This window comes from Gallus gallus, chromosome 38 (assembly GCF_016699485.2).
Source record: "Gallus gallus isolate bGalGal1 chromosome 38, bGalGal1.mat.broiler.GRCg7b, whole genome shotgun sequence".
Lineage (NCBI taxonomy): Eukaryota > Metazoa > Chordata > Aves > Galliformes > Phasianidae > Gallus > Gallus gallus.
Genome location: NC_052569.1, coordinates 353,540 through 378,173, shown reverse-complemented (window position 1 = coordinate 378,173; position 24,634 = coordinate 353,540). Strand labels below are relative to the sequence as shown.

General features: G+C 62.9%; 1 protein-coding gene across 1 annotated transcript in view; it reads left to right on the top strand.

Annotated features, from left to right (window-relative positions):
- SMARCA4 (SWI/SNF related, matrix associated, actin dependent regulator of chromatin, subfamily a, member 4) overlaps window positions 1-23,683 on the top strand; it is a gene marked incomplete at its 5' end in the record, with an annotated part of 63,417 nt that extends 39,734 nt beyond the window's left edge. Inside the window, 11 exon segments of the mRNA NM_205059.1 lie at window positions 2,553-2,716; window positions 6,869-7,096; window positions 7,283-7,345; window positions 7,704-7,781; window positions 14,148-14,366; window positions 16,917-17,170; window positions 18,420-18,528; window positions 19,311-19,412; window positions 21,245-21,377; window positions 22,370-22,509; window positions 23,651-23,683. Of these exon segments, the coding sequence (NP_990390.1) occupies window positions 2,553-2,716; window positions 6,869-7,096; window positions 7,283-7,345; window positions 7,704-7,781; window positions 14,148-14,366; window positions 16,917-17,170; window positions 18,420-18,528; window positions 19,311-19,412; window positions 21,245-21,377; window positions 22,370-22,509; window positions 23,651-23,683 (1,523 nt within the window).
- Window positions 23,684-24,634: the final 951 nt, after the last annotated feature.

Sequence of the window (24,634 nt, the reverse complement as noted above, 5' to 3'; positions counted from 1 at the left end):
TCTGTGATCTTCCAGGACCTGTCCAACCCAAATCAACCACCCCATGCCTCTGTGATCTTCCAGGACCTTTCCAACCCAACCATCCCATAGTTCTGTGATTTTCCAGGACCTGTCCAGCCCAACCAAAAAATTCCATGGTTCTGTGATCTTCCAGGACCTGTCCAATCCAACCCAACCATTCCCTGGTTCTGTGATCTTCCAGGACCTGACCAACCCAAACAAAAAATTCCATGGTTCTGTGATCTTCCAGGACCTGTCCAACCCAAACCAACCATTCCCTGGTTCTGTGATCTTCCAGGACCTGTCCAACCCAACCCAACCACCCCATGGTTCTGTGATCTTCCAGGACCCTTTCAACCCAAATCAACCATTCCATGGTTCTGTGACCTTTCAGGACGTTTCCAACTCAACCCAACCATCACATGGTTCTGTGATCTTCCAGGACCTGTCCAACCCAACCATTGCCTGGTTCTGTGATCTTCCAGGACCTGTCCAATCCAACCCAACCATCCCATGGTTCTGTGATCTTCCAGGACCTTTCCAATCCAACCCAACCATTCCCTGGTTCTGTGATCTTCCAGGACCCTTTCAACCCAACCCAACCATTGCCTGGTTCTGTGATCTTCCAGGACCTGTCCAACCTCCCCAAACATCCCATGGTTCTGTGATCTTCCAGGACCTTTCCAACCCAAATCAACCATTCCCTGGTTCTGTGATCTTCCAGGACCTGTCCAACCCAACCATTGCCTGGTTCTGTGATCTTCCAGGACCCTTTCAACCCAAATCAACCATTCCCTGGTTCTGTGATCTTCCAGGACCTTTCCTATCCAACCAGTCTCTGGTTCTGTGATATTGCAGGACCCTTTAAACCCAACCACCCCATACCTCTGTGACCTTCCAGGACCCTTCCAACCACCCCATGCCTCTGTGACCTTCCAGGACCCTTTCAGCCCAAACCTGTGTGACCTTCCAGGACCCCTCAAACCCAACCATCCCATGGCTCAGGACCCTTCCACCCCAGCCTCTCCAAATCCTCTGTGACCTTTCAGGACCCTTCCACTCAAATCCTCTGTGACCTTCCAGGACCCTTCCACCTCATGCTTCTGTGATCTTCCAGGACCCTTTCAACCTCCCCATGCCTCTGTGACCTTCCAGGACCCTTCCAACCTCCCAATGCCTCTGTGACCTTCCAGGACCCTTCCAACCTCCCAATGCCTCTGTGACCTTCCAGGACCCTTCAAACCCAACCATCCCATGGCTCAGGACCCTTCCACCCCAACCTCTCCATATGTCTGTGACCTTGCAGGACCCTTCCACCCCGTACCTCTGTGACCTTCCAGGACCCTTCTACTCAAATCCTCTGTGACCTTCCAGGACCCTTCCACTCGAATCCTCTGTGACCTTCCAGGACCCTTCCACTCAAATCTTCTGTGACCTTCCAGGACCCTTCCACCCTCCCCATGCCTCTGTGATCTTCCAGGACCCTTCCACCCCGTACCTCTGTGACCTTCCAGGACCCTTCCACTCGAATCCTCTGTGACCTTCCAGGACCCTTCCACCCCATACCTCTGTGACCTTCCAGGACCCTTCCACTCAAAACCTCTGTGACCTTCCAGGACCCTTCCAACCTCCCCATGCCTCTGTGACCTTCCAGGACCCTTCCAACCTCCCCATGCCTCTGTGACCTTCCAGGACCCTTCTACCCCATGCCTCTGTGACCTTCCAGGACCCTTCTACCCCATGCCTCTGTGACCTTCCAGGACCCTTCCACTCAAATCCTCTGTGACCTTCCAGGACCCTTCCACTCAAATCCTCTGTGACCTTCCAGGACCCTTCCACCCCATACCTCTGTGACCTTCCAGGACCCTTCCACCCCATACCTCTGTGACCTTTCAGGACCCCAACCTCTCCGTACCTCTGTGACCTTCAGGACCCTTCCAACCACCCCATACCTCTGTGACCTTCCAGGACCCTTCCACTCAAATCCTCTGTGACCTTCCAGGACCCTTCCACCCCATACCTCTGTGACCTTCCAGGACCCTTCTACCCCATGCCTCTGTGACCTTCCAGGACCCTTTCATTCCAAACCTCTGTAACCTTCCAGGACCCTTCCACTCAAAAGCTCTGTGCCCTTCCAGGACCCTTCCAACCACCCTGTACCTCTGTGACCTTCCAGGTCCCTTCAAACCTTCCCATGCTTCTGTGACCTTCCAGGACCCTTCCACCCTCCCCATGCCTGTGTGACCTTCCAGGACCCTTCCACCCCAACCTCCCCATGCCTCTGTGACCTTCCAGGACCCTTCCACTCAAATCCTCTGTGACCTTCCAGGACCCTTCCATTCCAAACCTCTGTAACCTTCCAGGACCCTTCCACTCAAATCCTCTGTGACCTTCCAGGACCCTTCCAACCTCCCCATACCTCTGTGACCTTCCAGGACCCTTCCACCCTCCCCGAGCCGCCCTTCCCCTCCCCGCTCCCCCCCCCCCCATCCCTCCCGCTGCTCACAGCGCCCCCTGCCGGCCCCGCGCGGAACGGCCGCTGTGCGTTGCAGGGACGACGAAGGCGGAGGACCGCGGGATGCTGCTGAAGACGTTCAACGAGCCGGGCTCCGAGTACTTCATCTTCCTGCTGAGCACCCGGGCGGGCGGGCTGGGCCTCAACCTGCAGTCCGCCGACACCGTCATCATCTTCGACAGCGACTGGAACCCCCACCAGGTACGGCCGCACGCCGCTAACGAGCTCGTTATGCCTAATGAATGACCCCGCGCTCCGCCTGGGTGCCACTTAAATGGGGGGCTGAAGGGAAGCCCGGACCCCATAGGTAATGATGGAGGGGAGCCCAGAGCCCATTTGGAATGATGGAGGAGAGCTCAGAGCCTCATTACTGCTTTAATGAGCTCGTTATGCCTAATGACCTCGTTATGCCTAATGACCCCGCGCTCCGCCTGGATGCCACTTAAATGGGGGGCTGAAGGGAAGCCCGGACCCCATTTCCAATGATGGAAGAGAGCCCAGAGCCCATTTGGAATGATGGAGGGGAGCTCAGAGCCTCATTACTGCTCTAATGAGCTCGTTATGCCTAATGAGCTCGTTATGCCTAATGACCCCACGCTGGGGGTCCCAGCCCACTGATCCTCTCGGCTCTATGCCCACCTTGGGGTCACCCCCCGGCCCAGTTTCCACTGGGGGGGCTGAAGGGAAGCCTGGACCCCATTTCTAATGATGGAGGAGAGCCCAGAGCCCATTTGGAACGATGGAGAGCCCCATCACTGCTCTAATGAGCTCGTTATGCCTAATGAGCCCACGCTGGGGGTCCCAGCCCACTGCTCTTCTGGGCTCTATGCCCACCTTGGGGTCACCCCCCGGCCCTACTTCCATTATGGGGGGCTGAAGGGAAGCCCGGACCCCATAGCTAATGATGGAAGAGAGCCCAGAGCCCATAGCTAATGATGGAGGAGAGCCCAGAGCCCCATCAGTGCTCTAATGAGCTCGTTATGCCTAATGAGCCCACGCTGGGGGTCTCAGACCCCTCCTTCTGCAGCTCTGTGCCCACCTGGGCTGCCCCCCGGCCCTGCTTCCATTGGGAGAGGATGGAGGAGAGCTCAGAGCCCCACTCAGTGCTTAATGAGCTCGTTATGCCTAATGACCCCACGCTGGGGGTCCCGGACCCCTTTTCTTTTGGGTGCTGTGCCCACCTTGGGGTCACCCCCCCGGCCCTGCTTCCATTATGGGGGGCTGAAGGGAATCCCGGACCCCATTTCTAATGATGGAGGAGAGCTCAGAGCCCCACTCAGTGCTTAATTGAGCTCATTATGCCTAATGAGCCCACACTGGGGGTCCCACCCACTGCTCTTCTGGGCTCTATGCCCACCTTGGGGTCACCCCCCGGCCCTGCTTCCATTATGGGGGGCTGAAGGGAAACCCGGACCCCATTTCCGATGATGGAAGAGTGCCCAGAGCCCCCTCAGTGTTGTTAATGAGCTCGTTATGCCTAATGACCCCACGCTGGGGGTCCCAGACCCCTTTTGTTTTGGGTGCTGTGCCCACCTTGGGGTCACCCCCCGGCCCTGCTTCCATTATGGGGGGCTGAAGGGAAGCCCGGACCCCATAGCTAATGATGGAAGAGAGCCCAGAGCCCATTTGGAATGATGGAGGGGAGCTCAGAGCCCCACTTAGTGCTTAATGAGCTCATTATGCCTAATGACCCCACGCTGGGGGTCCCAGACCCCTTTTGTTTTGGGTGCTGTGCCCACCTTGGGGTCACCCCCCGGCCCTGTTTCCATTGGGGGGGCTGAAGGGAAGCCCGGACCCCATTTCTAATGATGGAGGAGAGCTCAGAGCCCCCCCTCAGTGCTGTTAATGAGCTCGTTATGCCTAATGACCCCATGCTGGGGGTCTCTGCCACCCCTCTCCCCCTGCAGCTCTGCACCCACCCCACGCTCACCCTCACCCCCCCTCACCCCCCCCTTTGGATGGCAGCACCCCCTTTACCCCATGGGACACACCCTCCATGGGACCCCAGGGGGGGCTTTAAGGACCCCCCCACACCCCATGACTGTCTGCTTATTGCTGTGCCCCCCCTTTGGATGGCAGCAGCCCATTCATCCCCCTGCAGCCCTCCATGGAACCCCAGGGGGGGCTTTCAGGCCCCCCCCCCCTTTCCGACCCTCTGCTGATGACTTTGCCCCCCCCCCCCCTTTGGATGGCAGCAGCCCCTTTTACCCCCCTGCATCCCTCCATGGATGCCCCCCACAACCCCCTGGTGATCTCTGTGCCCCCCCTTTAGATGGCAGCAGCTCCTTTACCCCCCTGCATCCCTCCATGGGACCCCAGGGGTTGCTTTAAGGCCCCCCCACCCCCTTCCGACCCCCTGCTGATCACTGTGCCCCCCCCTTTGGGTGGTGGCCATTCGTTGCTTTGCATCCCTCCATGGAACCCCAAAGAGGGGCTTTAAGGACCCCCCCATGACCCCTTTCTGATTGCTGTGCCCCCCTTTGGATGGGCAGCAGCCCATTCATTGCCTTACATCCCTTTAAGGGACCCCAGGGGTTGCTTTAAGGCCCCCCTTCCGACCCCCTTTCTGACCCCCTGCTGATCTCTGTGCCCCCCCTTTGGATGGCAGCAGCCCCTTTACCCCCTGCATCCCTCTGTGGATGCCCCCCATGACCCCCTGCTGATCTCTGTGCCCCCCTTTGGATGGCACAGCCCATTCATTGCCTTACATCCCTCCATGGGACCCCAGGGGTTGCTTTAAGGACCCCCCCCCTTTTCTGACCCCCTGCTGATCTCTGTGCCCCCCCTTTGGGTGGCAGCAGCCCATTCATTGCCTTACATCCCTTCAAGGGACCTCAGGGGTTGCTTTAAGACCCCCCTCCACGACCCCCTGCTGATCTCTGTGCCCCCCTTTGGATGGCAGCAGCCCCTTCATCCCCCTGCATCCCTCCATGGGACCCCAGGGGTTACTTTAAGGACCCCCCACGACCCCCTGCTGATCTCTGTGCCCCCCCTTTGGGTGGCAGCAGCCCCTTTACCCCCCTGCATCCCTCCATGGGACTCCAGGGGTTGCTTTAAGAACCCCCCCCCCCCTTTTCCGACCCCCTGCTGATCTCTGTGCCCCCCCTTTGGGTGGCAGCAGCCCCTTCATTGCGTTGCATCCCTCCATGGGACCTCAGGGGTTGCTTTAAGCCCCCCCACCCCCTTTCTGACCCCCTGCTGATCTCTTTGCCCCCCCTTTGGATGGCAGCAGCCCATTCATTGCCTTACATCCCTCTGTGGGACCCCAGGGGTTGCTTTAAGCCCCCTCCCCCCGCCTTTTCTGACCCCCTGCTGATCTCTGTGCCCCCCCTTTGGGTGGCAGCAGCCCCTTTACCCCCCTGCATCCCTCCACGGGACCCCAGGGGTTGCTTTATGACCCCCCCCACGACCCCCTGCTGATCTCTGTGCCCCCTTTTTGCTGGCTGCAGCCCCTTTACCCCCCTGCATCCCTCCATGGATGCCCCCCACGACCCCCTGGTGATCGCTGTGCCCCCCTTTGGATGGCAGCAGCCCCTTTACCCCCCTGCATCCCTCCACGGGACCCCAGGGGTTGCTTTAAGCCCCCCCCCCCCCCCCCCCCGTTTTCCGACCCCCTGCTGATCTCTGTGCCCCCCCTTTGGGTGGCAGCAGCCCCTTCATTGCGTTGCATCCCTCCATGGGACCTCAGGGGTTGCTTTAAGGCCCCCCCACCCCCCTCACGACCCCCTGCTGATCTCTGTGCCCCCCCTTTGGATGGCAGCAGCCCATTCATTGCCTTACATCCCTCTGTGGGACCCCAGGGGTTGCTTTAAGGCCCCCCCACCCCCCTTTTCCGACCCCCTGCTGATCTCTGTGCCCCCCCTTTGGATGGCAGCAGCCCCTTTACCCCCCTGCATCCCTCCATGGGACCCCACGGGTTGCTTTAAGCCCCTGCTGATCTCTGTGCCCCCCCTTTGGATGGCAGCAGCCCCTTTACCCCCCTGCATCCCTCCATGGATGCCCCCCACGACCCCCTGGTGATCGCTGTGCCCCCCCTTTGGGTGGCAGCAGCCCCTTTACCCCCCTGCATCCCTTCATGGGACCCCAGGGGTTGCTTTAAGGCCCCCCCACCCCCCTTTTCCGACCCCCTGCTGATCTCTGTGCCCCCCCTTTGGATGGCAGCAGCCCCTTTACCCCCCTGCATCCCTCCATGGATGCCCCCCACGACCCCCTGGTGATCGCTGTGCCCCCCCGTTTGGATGGCAGCAGCCCCTTTACCCCCCTGCATCCCACCATGGAACCCCAGGGGTTGCTTTAAGCCCCCCCCCCATTTCCGACCCCGTACTGATCCGTGTCCCCCCCCACCCCCCCCAGGACCTGCAGGCTCAGGACCGCGCTCACCGCATCGGGCAGCAGAACGAGGTCCGCGTGCTGCGCCTCTGCACCGTCAACAGCGTGGAGGAGAAGATCCTGGCGGCCGCCAAATACAAACTGAACGTGGACCAGAAGGTGATCCAGGCCGGCATGTTCGACCAGAAGTCGTCGAGCCACGAGCGGCGCGCCTTCCTGCAGGCCATCCTGGAGCACGAGGAGCAGGACGAGGTACGGCGCTGCGCTGCGCCGCGGGGCGGAGCGGAGCGGAGCGCGGAGAGCGGAGCGGAGCGGAGCGGGCGGCGCTGCGCGAAGGGCCGGAGGCGGTGAGAGAGAGGTGGAAAGAGAGAGAGAGAGAGGAGGCGCCGGAGAGCCGCGGCCGGCCACGGAGACTCAAGTGCTGTGTTTAATCCACAGAGCCGGTGCGGCGCCGCCTCCAGCCTTTGCCTGACCGCTGAGCCGGAGGAACCACCTCTAAAGGTGAGAAGGGCCGCTCAGCCCCTTCGCTCCTCCGCCATCGCTCCGCTCAGCGCCGCCCGCGCCCGCGCCCCCCCGCCCCCCCCCCCCCCTTCCCCGCAGCCCCCCCCTCAGACCCCCATCCCGACCCCCCCGTCCCCCACCCCCCCCCACCCCTTTGGCCCCATCCCCGCAGCCAAAGCAGCGCCTCGGTGCCGCCGTCGGAGGGTCGCGGGGTCGGCTCAGAGCCCCCCCCCGCCCCTCATCCCTCATCCCCCCCCCCCCTTCCTCCTCCTCCTCCTCCTCCTCCTCCTCCTCCTCTGACCCCCCCACCCCCCCCCGGCCCCGCCGCCGCTCAGCGCCGCTCTGTTGGCTCTGGCAGGAGGAGGACGAGGTGCCCGACGATGAGACCGTGAACCAAATGATCGCCCGACACGAGGAGGAGTTCGACCTCTTCATGGTGAGGGGCTGAGGGGGGGGGGGGCAGCAATAGGGGGGGTGGGGGGGGGTGGTATTGAGCGCCAGGAGGGCTCTGAGTGTTCACGGTGGGCACCCAATGCTCGGGGTGGGACCCCACCGTTCTGTTGGCTCCCGATGGGTCCTCAGTGAGTTCGCAATGGGTTCCCAATTAAGTCCCCAAGGATTCCCTAATGGGGTCCCAATGGGTCCTCAATGGGTTCCTCAAAGAGCTCCCAATGAGTCCCCAATGGGTTCCCAATGGGTTTCTCAATCAGTTCCCAATGGGTCCTCAGTGAGTTCCCAATGGGTTCCCAATTAAGTCCCCAAGGATTCCCTAACGGGGTCCCAATGGGTTCCTCAATGGGTTCCCAATGGGTCCTCAATGAGGTCCCAGTGGGTTCCACAATGGGTTCCTCAATGGGTTCCCAATGGGTTCCCAATGGGTTCCTCAGTGAGTTCCCAATGGGTTCCTCAATGGGTTCCCAATGGATTCCCCAATGGGTTCCTCAAAGAGCTCCCAATGGGTTCCTCAATGGGTTCCCAATGGGTCCTCAATGAGTTCCCAATGGGCTCCCAATGGGTCCCCAGTGCGTTCCTCAAAGACCTCCCAATGGGTTCCTCAGTGGGTTCCCAATGGGTTCCCAATGGGTTCCTCAATCGGTTCCCAATGGGTCCTCAATGAGTTCCCAATGGGTTCCCAATTAAGTCTTCAAGGATTCCCTAATGGGGTCCCAATGGGCTCCCCAATGAGTTCCTCAAAGAGCTCCCAATGGGTTCCCCAGTGGGTTCCTCAATGGGTTCCCAATGGATTCCCCAATGAGTTCCTCAAAGAGCTCCCAATGAGTCCCCAATGGGTTCCCAATGGGTTCCTCAATCGGTTCCCAATGGGTCCTCAGCGAGTTCCCAATGGGTTCCCAATTAAGTCCCCAAGGATTCCCTAATGGGGTCCCAATGGGTCCCCAATGGGCTCCCCAATGAGTTCCTCAAAGAGCTCCCAATGGGTTCCTCAATGGGTTCCCAATGGGCTCCCAATGAGTTCCCAATGGGTTCCTCAAAGAGCTCCCAGTGAGTCCCCAATGGGTTCCTCAATCAGTTCCCAATGGGTCCTCAATGAATTCCCAATGGGTTCCCAATTAAGTCCCCAAGGATTCCCTAATGGGGTCCCAATGGGTTCCCAATGGGTTCCTCAATGGGTGCCTTAAAGAGCTCCCAGTGAGTCCCCAGTGGGTTCCCAATGGGTTCCTCAATCGGTTCCCAATGGGTTCCTCAGTGAGTTCCCAATGGGTTCCCAATTAAGTCCCCAAGAATTCCCTAATGGGGTCCCAATGGGTCCCCAGTGCGTTCCTCAAAGAGCTCCCAATGGGTTCCCAATGGGTTCCCAATGGGTTCCTCAATCGGTTCCCAATGGGTCCTCAACGAGTTCCCAATGGGTTCCCAATGGGTTCCTCAATGGGTTCCCAATGGATTCCCCAATGCGTTCCTCAGAGAGCTTCCCGTGAGTTCCCAATGGGTTCCTCACTGGGCACCCAATGAGTTCCCAATGGGTTCCTCAATGGGTTCCCAATGGATTCCCCAATGGGTTCCTCAAAGAGTTCCCAATGGGTTCCTCAAAGAGTTCCCAATGGGTTCCTCAATCGGTTCCCAGTGGGTTCCTCAGTGGGTTCCTCAAAGAGCTCAATTGGGAGCCCATTGGGAACCCATTAGGAGCTCATTAGGGAACCCATTAGGAGCTCATTAGGGAACCCATTGAGGACTTAATTGGTAACCCATTGGGAACTTATTGAGGAACCCATTGGGAATCCATTAGGGAACCCATTGGGAACTCATTGGGAACCCATTGGGAACTCATTGAGGACCCATTGGGGACTCATTAGGGAACCCATTGAGGAACCCATTGAAAACCCATTGAGGAACCCAATGGGGACTCATTGGGTGCTCATTGAGGAACCTATTGGAAACTTATGGGAATCTCTTTGAGGAACCCATTGGGAACTCATTGGGAGCCCATTGGGAACCTATTGAGGAACCATTGGGGACTCATTAGGGAACCCATTGGGGACTCATTGGGTGCCCATTGGGAACCCATTGAGGAACCCATTGGGAACCCATTGAGGAACCCATTGGGAACTCATTGAGGAACCCAATGGGGACTCATTGAGTGCCCATTGGGAGCTCATTAGGGAACCCTTAGGGACTCAATTGGGAACCCATTGAGGAACCCATTGGGAGCCCATTGGGGAACCATTGGGTGCCCATTGGGAACTCATTAGGGAACCCTTGGGGACTTAATTGGGAGCCCATTAGGGACTCATTAGGGAACCCTTGGGGACTTAATTGGGAGCCCATTGGGGAACCATTGGGAACTCATTGAGGAACTCATTGGGAACCCACTGAGAACCCATTGGGGAACTCATTGGGAACTCAATGAGGACCCATTGAGGAACCCATTGGGGAACCCATAGGGAGCTCTTTGGGGAACTCATTGGGAACTCATTGGGAACCAATTGGGATCCCATTAGGAGCTCATTGGGGAACCCATTGGGAGCTCATTGGGGAACCCAATGGGAACTCACTGGGAACCAATTGGGACCCCATTTGGAGCCCATTGGGGAACCCGTTGGGAACGCATTGGGGAACCCATAGGGAACTCATTGGGAACCAGTTGGGACCCCATTGGGGACCCCATTGGGGAACCCATTGGGAGCTCTTTGGGGAACCCATTGGGAACTCATTGGGAACCAGTTGGGACCCCATTTGAAGCTCATTGGGGACCCCATTGGGGACCCCATTGGGAGCTCACTGGGGAACTTGTTGGGAACCCATTGGGGAACCCATTGGGAACTCATTGGGAACCAGTTGGGACCCCATTAGGAGCTCATTGGGGAACCCGTTGGGAACCCATTGGGGAACCCATTGGGAACTCTTTGGGGAACTCATTGGGAACTCATTGGGAACCCGTTGGGAACCCATTGGGAACTCCTTGGGAACCAATGGGACCCCATTGGGGAACCCATTGGGAACTCTGTGGGAACCCATTGAGAAACCCTTTGCAAACTCATTGGGAACCCATTGGAGAACCTGTTGGGACCCCATTGGGAGCTCATTGGGGGACCCATTGGGAACTCATTGGGAACCAGTTGGGATCCCATTTGGAGCTCATTGGGGAACCCATTGGGAACTCCTTGGGAACCCATTGGGATCCCTTTGGGACACCCATTGGGGAACCCATTGGAAGCGGCCCCAAACCCACAGTGGCCCACATCCTCTTCCCACCAGGGCCGGTGGTTGTGCACAGACGTCCCCTTTGTCCCAAGGTGGGGGTCAGGACCCCCATCTGGGCCCACGGCCCCAATTCCGTGCGTGGGTTTGGGGTCTCAGAGCATTTGGGGCGCTCTGAAAGCATTGGGGGTTTTGGAGGGGGGTCCCCATTCCTTGTGGAGGCGCAGTGGGGACATCGCTGTGTCGTTGTCACCCCCCCCCCCGTGGGAGAGACCCCCAAATAGAGGGGGAGACAACCTGAGGGGGGGGGGTGGAAGTCCCCAAAAATAGAGGGGGGGCTTCTGGAAGAGTGCCCCAAAATAGAGGGGGGGGCACTCCTTGGAAAGGGATGAAACACCTCAAAAATTGGGGGGGGGGGGGTCCCCAAAAGAGGGGCGTCTCAGCAGCAGAAGGAGGGGCGGTCCCCAAAGGGCCCCCCGCGATGCGTAGAAGTTGGGGGGGCCGTTGGGGGGGCCGGGGGGGTCCACCGTTGCAATGCTCGTTAACGGTGCTGGGCCGTGTGCAGCCTTCATTAATTAGGGCAAAGCAATCAGAGCCGTAGTGTGGGCCTAACGAGCCCCCCCCCCACCCCCATTCATTCCAGTGGGGCTGTGGGTTGGGGGCAGCTCTGCCGCTGTGCCCCATGGGGACGGCCCTGAGCACCCCATCCCCAATGTCCCCATAGGGCACCCTGTCCCCATAGGGCACCCCGTCCCCAATGTCCCCATTGGGCACTATGTCCCCATAGGGCACCCTGTCCCCAGTGTCCCCATAGGGCACTCCATCCCCACTGTCCCCATAGGGGTCCATGTCCCCATAGGACGCAGTGTCCCCATAGGACACCCAGTCCCCAGTGTCTCCATAGGGCACTATTTCCCCAGTATCCCCATAGGGCACCCCATCCCCACTGTCCCCATAGGGGTCCATATCCCCATAGGACGCAGTGTCCCCATAGGGCACCATGTCCCTAATGTCCCCATAGGACACCCCATCCCCACTGTCCCCATAGGGGTCCATATCCCCATAGGACGCAGTGTCCCCATAGGGCACCCCATCCCCACTGTCCCCATAGGGGTCCATGTCCCCATAGGATGCAGTGTCCCCATAGGGCACTATGTCCCCAATATCCCCATAGGGCACCCTGTCCCCACTGTCCCCATAGGGCACCACATCTCCCAAGGACCCCACACCTCCCAGTGCCCCCCAGGGACCCCATGTCCCCCACCGTCCCCCAAAGACCCCACATCCCTGCTGTCCCCTAAAGACCCCACGTCCCCAAAGAAGGACACGGTGTCCCCATGGCAGTGTGTCCCTGCGAGGGGGCTGCGTCCCCACTGCGTCCCCCAAAGCCACTGTGACCTCCACTACCCCCCCCCCCCCCCCAGGGGGCATCGGTGCGCCCCCAGTGCCCCCTGAGGACCCCCCATCCCCATGGTGACCCCAAGGCCACCAAATCACCTGAGTGCCCCCAGGACCACCGTGTTCCCATAGTGTCCCCATAGTGCCCCCAGGGCCACCAAACCCCCCCAGCTGCCCCCCAACCCCCCCCATCCCCCCATACTCCCACACCCCCAAGACCACCAAACCCCCCCAGCTGCCCCCAACCCCCCCCATCCCCCCACACCCCCAAGGCCTCCAAACCCCCCCATGGCCTCCCTGTCCCCATAGTGCCCCCAGGGCCACCAACCCCCTCCGGCTGCCCCCAACCACCCCCTCTCGCCCCCCAGGGCCTCCCTGCCCCCATAGTGCCCCCAGGGCCACCAAACCCCCCCAGGGCCCCCCTGTCCCCATAGTGCCCCCAGGGCCACTCCATCCCCCCACACCCCCAAGGCCTCCAAACCCCCCTGGGTGCCCCCAACCCACCCCACCCCCCCACATCCCCAAGGCCTCCAAACCCCCCCAGGGCCTCCCTATCCCCATAGTGCCCCCAGGGCCACCAAACCCCCCCGGCTGCCCCCAACCCCACTCCATCCCCCCACACCCCCAGGGCCACCAAACCCCCCCAGGGCCTCCTTGTCCCCATAGTGCCCCCAGGGCCTCCAGACCCCCCCATCCCCCCACACCCCCAAGGCCTCCAAACCCCCCCAGGGCCTCCCTGTCCCCATAATGCCCCCAAGGCCTCCAAACCCCCCCGGCTGCCCCCAACCCCCCCCATCCCCCCACACCCCCAAGACCACCAAACCCCCCCCAGGGCCTCCCTGTCCCCACGGTGACCCCAAAGCCACCAAACCCCCCCCGGGTGCCCCCCAACCCCCCCCATCCCCCCATCCCCCCACACCCCCAGGGCCACCAAACCCCCCCAGGACCTCCCTGTCCCCATAGTGCCCCCAGGGCCACCAAACCCCCCCAGCTGCCCCCCAACCCTCCCCATCCCCCCATCCCCCCACACCCCCAGGGCCATCAAACCCCCCCAGGGCCTCCCTGTCCCCATAGTGCCCCCAGGACCACCAAACGCCCCCCAGGGCCCCCCTGTCCCCATAGTGCCCCCAAGGCCTCCAAACCCCCCCCGGCTGCCCCCAACCCCCCCCATCCCCCCACACCCCCAAGACCACCAAACCCCCCCCAGGGCCTCCCTGTCCCCACGGTGACCCCAAAGCCACCAAACCCCCCCCGGGTGCCCCCCAACCCCCCCCATCCCCCCACACCCCCAGGGCCACCAAACCCCCCCAGGGCCTCCCTGTCCCCATGGTGACCCCAAAGCCACCAAACCCCCTTTGGCTGCCACCAACCCCCCCCATCCCCCACACCCCCAAAGCCTCCAAACCCCCCTGGGTGCCCCCAACCCCCCCCATTCCCCCACACCCCCAAGGCCTCCAAACCCCCCTGGGTGCCCCCAACCCACCCCAACCCCCCCTTCTCCCCCCCCAGGGCCCCCCTGTCCCCATAGTGCCCCCAGGGCCACTCCATCCCCCCACACCCCCAAGGCCTCCAAACCCCCCTGGGTGCCCCCAACCCACCCCAACCCCCCCTTCTCCCCCCCCAGGGCCCCCCTGTCCCCATAGTGCCCCCAGGGCCACTCCATCCCCCCACACCCCCAAGGCCTCCAAACCCCCCTGGGTGCCCCCAACCCACCCCAACCCCCGCTGTCCCCCCACTGCCGTCCCCGCAGCGCATGGATTTGGACCGGCGGCGCGAGGAGGCGCGGAACCCGAAGCGCAAACCGCGTCTGATGGAGGAGGACGAACTGCCGTCGTGGATCATCAAAGACGACGCGGAGGTGGAGCGGCTGACCTGCGAGGAGGAGGAGGAGAAGATGTTCGGCCGCGGCTCCCGGCACCGCAAGGAGGTGGACTACAGCGACTCCCTCACCGAGAAGCAGTGGCTCAAGGTGCGCCGCGGCCCCAAATGGCACCCCGACCCCATTAAGGGCACCCCGACCCCATTAAGGGCACCCCAACCCCATTAAGGGCACCACGACCCCAAATGGCACCGCGGCCCCATTAAGGGCACCACAACCCCAAATGGCACCCCGACCCCAAATGGCACCGCGGCCCCATTAAGGGCACCCCGACCCCAAATGGCACCGCGGCCCCATTAAGGGCACCACGACCCCAAATGGCACCCCGACCCCAAATGGCACCGCGGCCCCATTAAGGGCACCCCGACCCCAAATGGCACCGCGGCCCCATTAAGGGCACCCCGACCCCAAATGGCACCGCGGCCCCATTAAGGGCACCACAACCCCAAATGGCACCCCGACCCCAAATGGCACCGCGGCCCCATTAAGGGCACCACGACCCCAAATGGCACCCCGACCCCAAATGGCACCCCGACCCCATTAAGGGCACCCCAACCCCAAATGGCACCGCGGCCCCATTAAGGGCACCACAACCCCAAATGGCACCCCGACCCCAAATGGCACCGCAGCCCCATTAAGGGCACCACAACCCCAAATGGCACCCCGACCCCAAATGGCACCGCGGCCCCATTAAGGGCACCCCGACCCCAAATGGCACCGCGGCCCCATTAAGGGCACCACGACCCCAAATGGCACCGCGGCCCCAAATGGCACCATGACCCCAAATGGCACCGCGACCCCATTAAGGGCACCACGACCCCATTAAGGGCACCCCGACCCCAAATGGCACCGCGGCCCCATTAAGGGCACCCCGACCCCAAATGGCACCGCGGCCCCAAATGGAAGGGAACCCTGACCCCAAATGGCACCACGACCCCAAATGGCACCGCGGCCCCATTAAGGGCACCACAACCCCAAATGGCACCGCAGCCCCATTAAGGGCACCCCGACCCCAAATGGCACCGCGGCCCCATTAAGGGCACCCCGACCACAAATGGCACCGCAGCCCCATTAAGGGCACCACAACCCCAAATGGCACCCCGACCCCAAATGGCACCGCGGCCCCATTAAGGGCACCCCGACCCCAAATGGCACCGCGACCCCATTAAGGGCACCACAACCCCAAATGGCACCGCGGCCCCAAATGGCACCATGACCCCAAATGGCACCGCGACCCCATTAAGGGCACCACGACCCCATTAAGGGCACCGCGACCCCAAATGGCACCGCGACCCCATTAAGGGCACCCCAACCCCAAATGGCACCGCGACCCCGTTAAGGGAACCCCGACCCCAAATGGCACCGCGACCCCATTAAGGGCACCACAACCCCAAATGGCACCATGACCCCAAATGGAAGGAACCCTGACCCCAAATGGCACCGCGACCCCAAATGGCACCGCGGCCCCAAAGGGAACCCCGGCCCCATTAAGGGCACCCTGACCCCAAATGGCACCACGTCCCCCACGGACGCCATGTCCCCAACGTCCCCATCTCCTCTCCTCGCACCTCCTCCCCCCCCACTCCCCCCCCATCCCATCCCATCCTCTCTCCTCCCCCCCATCCCCTCCTCCCCCACTCCCCTTCCCCCCCATCCCCTGTCCTCCCCCCCATCCCCCCATCCCCTCTTCTCCCTCCATCCCCTCCTCCCCCCATTCCCCCATCCCATCCCCTCTCCTCCCCCCATTCCCCCATCCCATCCCCTCTCCTCCCCCCATCCCCCCCATCCCACCCCATCCCCTCCTCCCCCCATTCCCCCATCCCCTCTTCTCCCTCCATCCCCTCTTCTCCCCCCTCATCCGCCCCCCCATCCCCCCCATCCCATCCCCTCTCCTCCCCCCATTCCCCCTCCCCCCATCCCCTGTCCTCCCCCCATCCCATCCCATCCCATCCCATCCCCTCTCCTCCCCCCATTCCCCCCCCATCCCATCCCCTCCCCCCTCCCCCCCATCCCCTCTCTTCCCCCCTTTCCTCCTCCCCCCATCCCCTCCTCCCCCCCATCCCCCCCATCTCATCCCCTCTCCTCCCCCCATCCCCTCTTCTCCCCCCATCCCCTCTCCTCCCCCCATTCCCCCCCCCATCCCATCCCATCCCCTCTCCTCCCCCCATCTCCCCTCACCTCCCATCCCCTCCTCCCCCCATTCCCCTCTCCTCCCCCCATTCCCCCCCCATCCCATCCCCTCCTCCCCCCATCCCCTCCTCCCCCCATTCCCCCCCCATCCCATCCTCCCCCCCCCATCCCCTCTCCTCCCCCCATCCCCCCCATCCCACCCCATCCCCTCCTCCCCCCATTCCCCCTCCCCCCATCCCCTCTCCTCCCCCCACTCCCCCTCCCCCCCATCCCCTGTCCTCCCCCCATCCCATCCCATGCCCTCTCCTCCCCCCATCCCGTCCTCCCCCCATCCCCTCCTCCCCCCATTCCCCCCCCATCCCATCCCATCCCATCCCCTCTCCTCCCCCCATCCCCTCCTCCCCCCATTCCCCCCCCATCCCATCCCATCCCATCCCCTCTCCTCCCCCCATTCCCCCCCCCCCCCCCATCCCATCCCCTCTCTTCCCCCCCCCCCCCCCCCCCCCGTAGGCCATCGAGGAGGGCACCCTGGAGGAGATAGAGGAGGAGGTGCGCCAGAAGAAGTCCTCCCGGAAGCGGAAGCGCGACGCCGAGGGCCCCCCCGCCGCCCCCCCCGCCAGCACCCGCAGCCGGGAGAAGGACGAGGACAGCAAGAAGCAGAAGAAGCGCGGGCGGCCCCCGGCTGAGAAGCTCTCCCCGAACCCCCCCAACCTGACCAAGAAGATGAAGAAGATCGTGGACGCCGTCATTAAGTACAAGGACAGGTAAGGGCTGCCCCGAGGAGATAGTGGGGGGGGTGGGGGGGATGTGGGGTGGGGGGGGTGTGGGGGGGGTGGGGGGGAGTGAGTGGGAGGGGATGGGGTGGGATTGAGTGGGATGGGGTGGGGTGGGATTGAGTGGGGTGAGGGGGGATTGAGTGGGTGGGATGGGGTGGAGGGGATGGGGTGGGATTGAGTGGGGTGGGATTGAGTGGGATGGGATGGGATGGGGTGGGGTGGGATTGAGTGGGGTGGGATTGAGTGGGGTGGGAGTGAGTGGGGTGGGATGGGGTGAAGGGGATGGGGTGGGATTGAGTGGGGTGGGATTGAGTGGGATGGGGTGGGGTGGAGGGGAGGGGATGGGGTGGGATGGGGTGGAGGGGAGGGGATGGGGTGGGATTGAGTGGGGTGGGATTGAGTGGGGTGGGATGGGATGGGGAAGGGGAAGGGTTGGGGTGGGGTGAGATGGGACAGGATGGGATGGGATTGAGTGGGGTGGGATGGGATGGGATGAGATTGGGATGGGATTGAGTGGAGTAGGATGGGCTAAAATGGGATGGGGTGGGATGGGATGGAATGGGGTGGGGTGGGGTGGGATTGAGTGGAGTAGGATGGGATGGGAATGGGATGGGGTTGGGTGGGGTGGGGTGAGATGGGATGAGATGAGATTGGGATGGGATTAAGTGCAGCAGGATGGGCTAAGATGGGGTGGGGTGGGATGAGATGGGAATGGGATGGGATGGGATGAGATGGGATGAAATGGGACAGGATGGGATGGGATGGGATGGGATGGGATGGGATGGGATGGGATGGGATGGGATGGGATGGGATGGAGCAGGATGGGATGGGATGGGATGGGGGTGGAGATGGGATGGGGATGGAATGGGATGGAAGAGGATGGGATGGAAGAGAATGGGATGGGGTGGGATTGGTTGGGATGGGGATGGGATGGGATGGAACAGGATGGGATGGGATGGGATTGATTGGGATGGGATGGGAGAGGATGGGATGGGATGGGATTGGTTGGGATGGGGATGGAAGAGGATGGGATGGGATGGGGATGGGATGGGTTGGAAGAGGATGGGATGGGGATGGGATGGGATGGGACAGGATGATGGGATGGGATGGGACGGGACGGGATGGGACGGGACGGGATGGGATGGGATGGGATGGGATGGAAGAGCACAGGGCAGGGCAGGACACGGCGGTGCCGCTCCGCCGCCCGCCTGCGACGCGCCGCCCCTTTGCCTTACAGCAGCAGTGGACGGCAGCTGAGCGAGGTGTTCATCCAGCTGCCCTCCCGCAAGGAGCTGCCCGAGTACTACGAGCTCATCCGCAAGCCCGTGGACTTCAAGAAGATTAAGGTAAGGCTTCCCAACGGAGCCCACCGCCCGGCTCCGCAGCCCTGCCGGGACCCCACCTGTCGGGACCCGACCTGTCAGGACCTGACCTGTCAGGATCCGACCTGTCAGGACCCGACTTGTCGGGACCCAACCTGCAGGGACCTGACCTGTCAGGACCCAACCTGTCAGGACCCGACCTGTCAGGACCCAACCTGTCAGGACCCGATCTGCCGGGACCCGACCTGTCAGGACCCGACCTGTCAGGACCCAACCTGCCAGGACCCGACCTGTCAGGATCTGACCTGTCAGGACCCGACCTGTCAGGATCCGACCTGTCGGGACCCGACTTGTCGGGACCCAACCTGCAGGGACCTGACCTGTCAGGACCCGACCTGCCAGGACCCAACCTGTCAGGATCCGACCTGTCAGGATCGGACCTGTCAGGACCCGACCTGTCGGGACCCAACCTGTCAGGACCCAACCTGTCAGGATCCAACCTGTCAGGACCCGACCTGTCAGGACCCGACCTGTCAGGATCCAACCTGTCAGGACCCGACCTGTCAGGACCCGACCTGTCAGGATCCGACCTGTCAGGACCCGACCTGTCAGGACCCGACCTGTCAGGATCCGACCTGTCAGGACCTGACCTGCCAGGACCCGACCTGTCAGGATCCGACCTGTCAGGACCCGACCTGTCGGGACCCAACCTGTCAGGACCCGACCTGTCGGGACCCGACCTGTCAGGACCCGACCTGCCAGGACCTGACCTGCCAGGACCTGACCCGCGTGGGTTTCCCCTGCAGGAGCGCATCCGCAACCACAAATACCGCAGCCTGAACGACCTGGAGAAGGACGTGATGCTGCTGTGCCAGAACGCGCAGACCTTCAACCTGGAGGGGTCGCTGGTCAGCAGCCGCGGATACGGGGGGGTCATAGGGCTTCGGGGTCGTAGGGGTGGGGTTGTGGGGGTGGGGGTTGTAAGGATGTGGGGTCATAGGGGTTGGGGGTCATAGGAATGTGGGGTCGTAGGGGTGTGGGGTCGTAGGGGTGGGGGGTCTTAGGGCTTCAGAGTTGTAGGGGTGTGGGGTTGTAGGGGTGTGGGGTCGTAAGGGTGTGGGGTCAGAGGGGTGTGGGGTCGGAGGGGTGGGGGGTCAGAGGGGTGGGGAGTTTTAGGGCTTTGGGGTCGTAGGGGTGGGGGGTCGTAGGGATGTGGGGTTGTAAGGGTGGGGGGTGGTAGGGGTGGGGGGCGTAAGGATGTGGGGTCGTAGGGGTGGGGGGTCGTAGGGGTGGGGGGTCGGAGGGGTGGGGGGTCAGAGGGGTGGGGGGTGGTAGGGATGGGGGGCGTAAGGATGTGGGGTCGTAGGGGTGGGGGGTCGTAAGGGTGTGGGGTCGGAGGGGTGTGGGGTCAGAGGGGTGGGGGGGTCTTAGGGCTTTGGAGTTGTAGGGGTGTGGGGTTGTAGGGGTGTGGGGTCGTAAGGGTGTGGGGTCGGAGGGGTGTGGGGTCGGAGGGGTGTGGGGTCAGAGGGGTGGGGGGTCAGAGGGGTGGGGAGTTTTAGGGCTTTGGGGTCGTAGGGGTGTGGGGTCGTAGGGATGTGGGGTTGTAAGGGTGGGGGGTGGTAGGGGTGGGGGGCGTAAGGATGTGGGGTCGTAGGGGTGGGGGGTGGTAGGGGTGGGGGGTTGGAGGGGTGGGGGGTTGGAGGGGTGGAGTCATAGGGGTTTGGGGTCGTAGAGGTAGGGGGTTATAGGAGTTTGGGGTCGTCGGGGTGTGGGGTCATAGGGGTGTGGGATTGGGATCATATAGCTGTAGGATCATAGAGCTGTGGGAATGGGATCACAGAGCTGTGGGGTCGTAGAGCTGTGGGGTCACAGCTGTAGGATCATAGAGCTGTGGGATTGGGATCACAGTTGTGGGGTCATTGAACTGTGAGGTCAATAGAGCTGTGGGAGTGGGATCAGAGCTGTGGGAGTGGGATCAGAGCTGTGGGGTCGCAGAGCTGTGGGGTCGCAGAGCTGTGGGGTCGGGATTACAGCTGTGGGGTCGCAGAGCTGTGAGGTCGCAGAGCTGTGGGATTGGGATCAGAGCTGTGGGGTCGCAGAGCTGTGGGGTCGCAGAGCTGTGGGGTCGGGATTACAGCTGTGGGGTCGCAGAGCTGTGGGGTCGCAGAGCTGTGGGATTGGGATCAGAGCTGTGGGGTCGCAGAGCTGTGGGGTCGGGATTACAGCTGTGGGGTCGCAGAGCTGTGGGGTCGCAGAGCTGTGGGGTCGGGATTACAGCTGTGGGGTCGCAGAGCTGTGAGGTCGCAGAGCTGTGGGATTGGGATCAGAGCTGTGGGGTCACAGAGCTGTGGGGTCGGGATTACAGCTGTGGGGTCGCAGAGCTGTGGGGTCGCAGAGCTGTGGGGTCGCAGAGCTGTGGGGTCGGGATTACAGCTGTGGGGTCGCAGAGCTGTGAGGTCGCAGAGCTGTGGGATTGGGATCAGAGCTGTGGGGTCGCAGAGCTGTGGGGTCGCAGAGCTGTGGGGTCGGGATTACAGCTGTGGGGTCGCAGAGCTGTGGGGTCGCAGAGCTGTGGGGTCGCAGAGCTGTGGGATCACAGAGCTGTGGAATCACAGAGCTGTGGGATTGGGATCAGAGCTGTGGGGTCGCAGAGCTGTGGGGTCGCAGAGCTGTGGGATTGGGCTGGGATGAGGGTCTGTGTTGGGGTCCCGCGCCCCTCCTCACCCCGCTGCCCCCGCAGATCTACGAGGACTCCATCGTGCTGCAGTCGGTGTTCACCAGCGTGAGGCAGAAGATCGAGAAGGAGGAGGAGAGCGAAGGGGAGGACAGCGAGGAGGAGGAGGAGGGCGAGGAGGAAGGCTCGGAGTCCGAGGGTGAGCGCTGCGTGCGGGGTGGGGGGGGGGCGGTGGGGGGGTGGTGGTCAGGGGGGTGATGGGGGAGTGGGGGGGGGGGGGAGAGGTGGGGGAGGGGGGGGGGAATGGGGGGGTGGTGATGGGGGGGTGGTGATGGTGGTAGGGGGGTGATGGGGGGGTGCTGGTGGGGGGGGTGATGGGGGGGGGGTGATGGGGGGGTGGTGGTCAGGGGGGCGATGGGGGGTGGGGGGGGGGAGAGGTGGTGGTGGGGGGGGAATGGGGGGGTGGTGGTGGGGGGGGTGGTGGGGAGGTGGTGGTATGGGGGGATGATGGGGGGGTGGTGGTCGGGGGGGGTGGGGGGGCGATGGGGGAGTGGTGGGGGAGGGGTTGACGGGGGGTGGTGATGGTGGAGGGGGTGATGGTGGTGGGGGGGGGTGATGGGGGGGGTGGTGGTGGGGGGGAGAGGTGGTGGGGGGGGGGTGGGGGGAGGTGATGGGGGGGTGGTGGTATGGGGGGGTGATGGTGGTGGGGAGGGGTGGTGGGGGGGGTGATGGGGGGTGGTGGTGGGGGGGTGGTGATGGTGGGGGGGGGTAGGGGGGAGGTGATGGGGTGGTGGTGATGGTGGGGTGATGGGGGGTGGTGGTGTGGGGGGGGAGGTGGGGGGGTTGATGGCGGTGGGGGGGGTGATGATGGTGGGATGGGGGGGTGTAGGTGGTGGTGGGGGTGATGGTGTTGGGGGACTGTGATGGTGGTGGGGTGGGGGGTGGTGGTGGGGGGGGGTTTTGATGGTGATGGTGGGGGGCGGTGTGGTGGGGGGGGGTGATGGTGGTGGGGTGGGGGGTGTGATGGTGATGGTGGGGGGCGGTGTGGTGGTGGGGGGGTGGTGGTGTTGATGATGGTGGTGGGGGAGGGGGTGATGGTGCGGGGGGGTGTTCTGCGTGGCCGTGGACCCCACAGATGCCAGCGCTGCCCCCCTCCCTCCCCCCATCTCCCCCCCCCATGTCCCCCCCCAGCTCGCTCGGTGAAGGTGAAGATCAAACTGGGCCGGAAGGAGAAGGCTCAGGAGCGGCTGAAGGGGCGGCGCCGGGCGAGCCGCGGCTCCCGGGCCAAACCCGTGGTGAGCGACGACGACAGCGACGAGGAGCAGGAAGAGGTGATCCGCCCCCTCCGGGCCCCCTCCTTCACGGCGCCCCCAAACTCCTTCCACGTCAGCCCCCCATCCCCTCTCCTTCTGCCCCCCTCCCCCCCCCCCCCCCCAGACCCATTTCCTCCTCCTCCTTCCCCTCCTTCCTGCTCCTAAACGCCTTCCTTCTGCCCCCCAACCCTTCTCCTTCTGCCCCCCAACCCTTCTTCTTCCCATCCCCAACCCTTCTCCTTTTGTTCTCCCAACCCTTTTCCCCCCCATCCCCTCTCCTTCTGCCCCCCCCAGACCCATTTCCTCCTCCTCCTTCCCCTCCTCCCTGCTCCTAAACCCCCTTCCTTCCCCCCCCAACCCTTCTCCTTCTGCCCCCCAACCCTTCTCCTTCCCATCCCCAACCCTTCTCCTTTTGCCCCCCAACCCTTTTCTTTCCCCCCCAAACCCTTTTCCTTCCCCCCCAACCCTTCTCCTTTTGCCCCCCCAACCCTTTCCCCCCCATCCCCTCTCCTTCTGCCCCCCCCAGACCCATTTCCTCCTCCTCCTTCCCCTCCTTCCTGCTCCTAAACGCCTTCCTTCCCCCCCAACCCTTCTCCTTCTGCCCCCCAACCCTTCTTCTTCCCATCCCCAACCCTTCTCCTTTTGCCCTCCCAACCCTTTTCCCCCCATCGCCTCTCCTTCTGCCCCCCCAGACCCATTTCCTCCTCCTTCCCCTCCTTCCTGCTCCTGAAACCCTTTTCCTCCCCCCCCCAGCCCTTCTCCTTCTGCCCCCCAGCCCTTCTCCTTCTGCCCCCCAACCCTTCTCCTTCCCCCCCCCAAACCCTTCTCCTTCTGCCCCCAACCCTTCTCCTTCCCACCCCCAACCCTTCTGCCCCCCAACCCTTCTCCTTCTCCCCTTTTCCCTTCTTCTTCCCCCAACCCCATTCCCTCTCCCCTTCTCCCCCCACACCCCTCTGCAGTCCCCCCAGTCCCTCCCCCCCCCCCCCCCATCCCAGTCCCAATCTCAACCCCAGCCCCCCACTCCGTACCCCCTCGAGGACCCCTCCCTCAATCCCGGCGCTGGATTCCTCCTCCCTCAATTCCGACCCCAATATCCCATTCCCGACCCCAATTCCAGTACCTCCCCTCCCCCCCCTGACGCCCCTCCTTATGCCCGCAGGAGCGCTCCGGCAGCGGCACGGAGGAGGACTGACGGAGCCGCGGCCGCTGGGGGGCGCTGTGGGCGCTGCGGGGCGGCGGTGGGCGGCGGCGGTGGCGGCGCTTCCGGTGCTCTCTGTGTGCCGCGCTGCGCCCGCGGCGGTCGATGTCACTGGATCTGATCAGTAATAAATTAATGAGCGGTAATGAGCGCCGTGTGAGCTGCGGCACTGCGTCGGAGGGAGGGGGGAAGTGGGGGGGGGGGGGGTCGTTAGCAGAGCGCTGACTTAATGAGTGGTGATTAATTGAGGAGAGACTCTGTGAGGGGTCGTTAAGTGAGCAAAGACTCGACGAGTAGCAATTAATTGAGCAGAGACTCATCAAGAGGTCATTAACCGGGCAGGGGCGCAACGAGTGGTGATTAATTGAGCAGAGATTCCATGAGGGGTCATTAATCGGGCAGAGACTCAACGAGCGGTTAATGAAACGGACTCAATGAGCGGCAATTGATTAAGCAGAGATCCAACACGAGGTGATTAATTGGGCGAAGGCTCAACGAGCGGCAATTAATTGGGCTGAGGCTCAGCGAGGGGTCGTTAATTGGGCAGAGGCTCAATGAGGGGTCGTTAATTGGGCAGAGGCTCAACAGGAGGTGATGAATTGAACAAACACTCAGCGAGTGAATATTGGAGGAGCAGAGATTGATGAGCGGTGATCAACGGAGAGGCGATTAATGAGCAGCGCTGCATTCATTCATTCATTCTTTCGTTCATTCATTCAGCGGAGCGGCGCCTTCCGCCCGGGGGGCGTGGCCAGCGAGGGGGCGTGGCCAGAGGAGTAGGCGTGGCCTTCGTTGTGGGCGTGGCCTGGGCGGAGCTGAAGGCGTGGCCAGCGCTGGGGGCGTGACCAGAGGAGTAGGCGGGGGCCTTCGTTGTGGGCGTGGCCTGGGCGGAACTGAAGGCGTGGCCAGAGCTGAGGGGCGGGGCCTGAGCAATGTGGGGGCGTG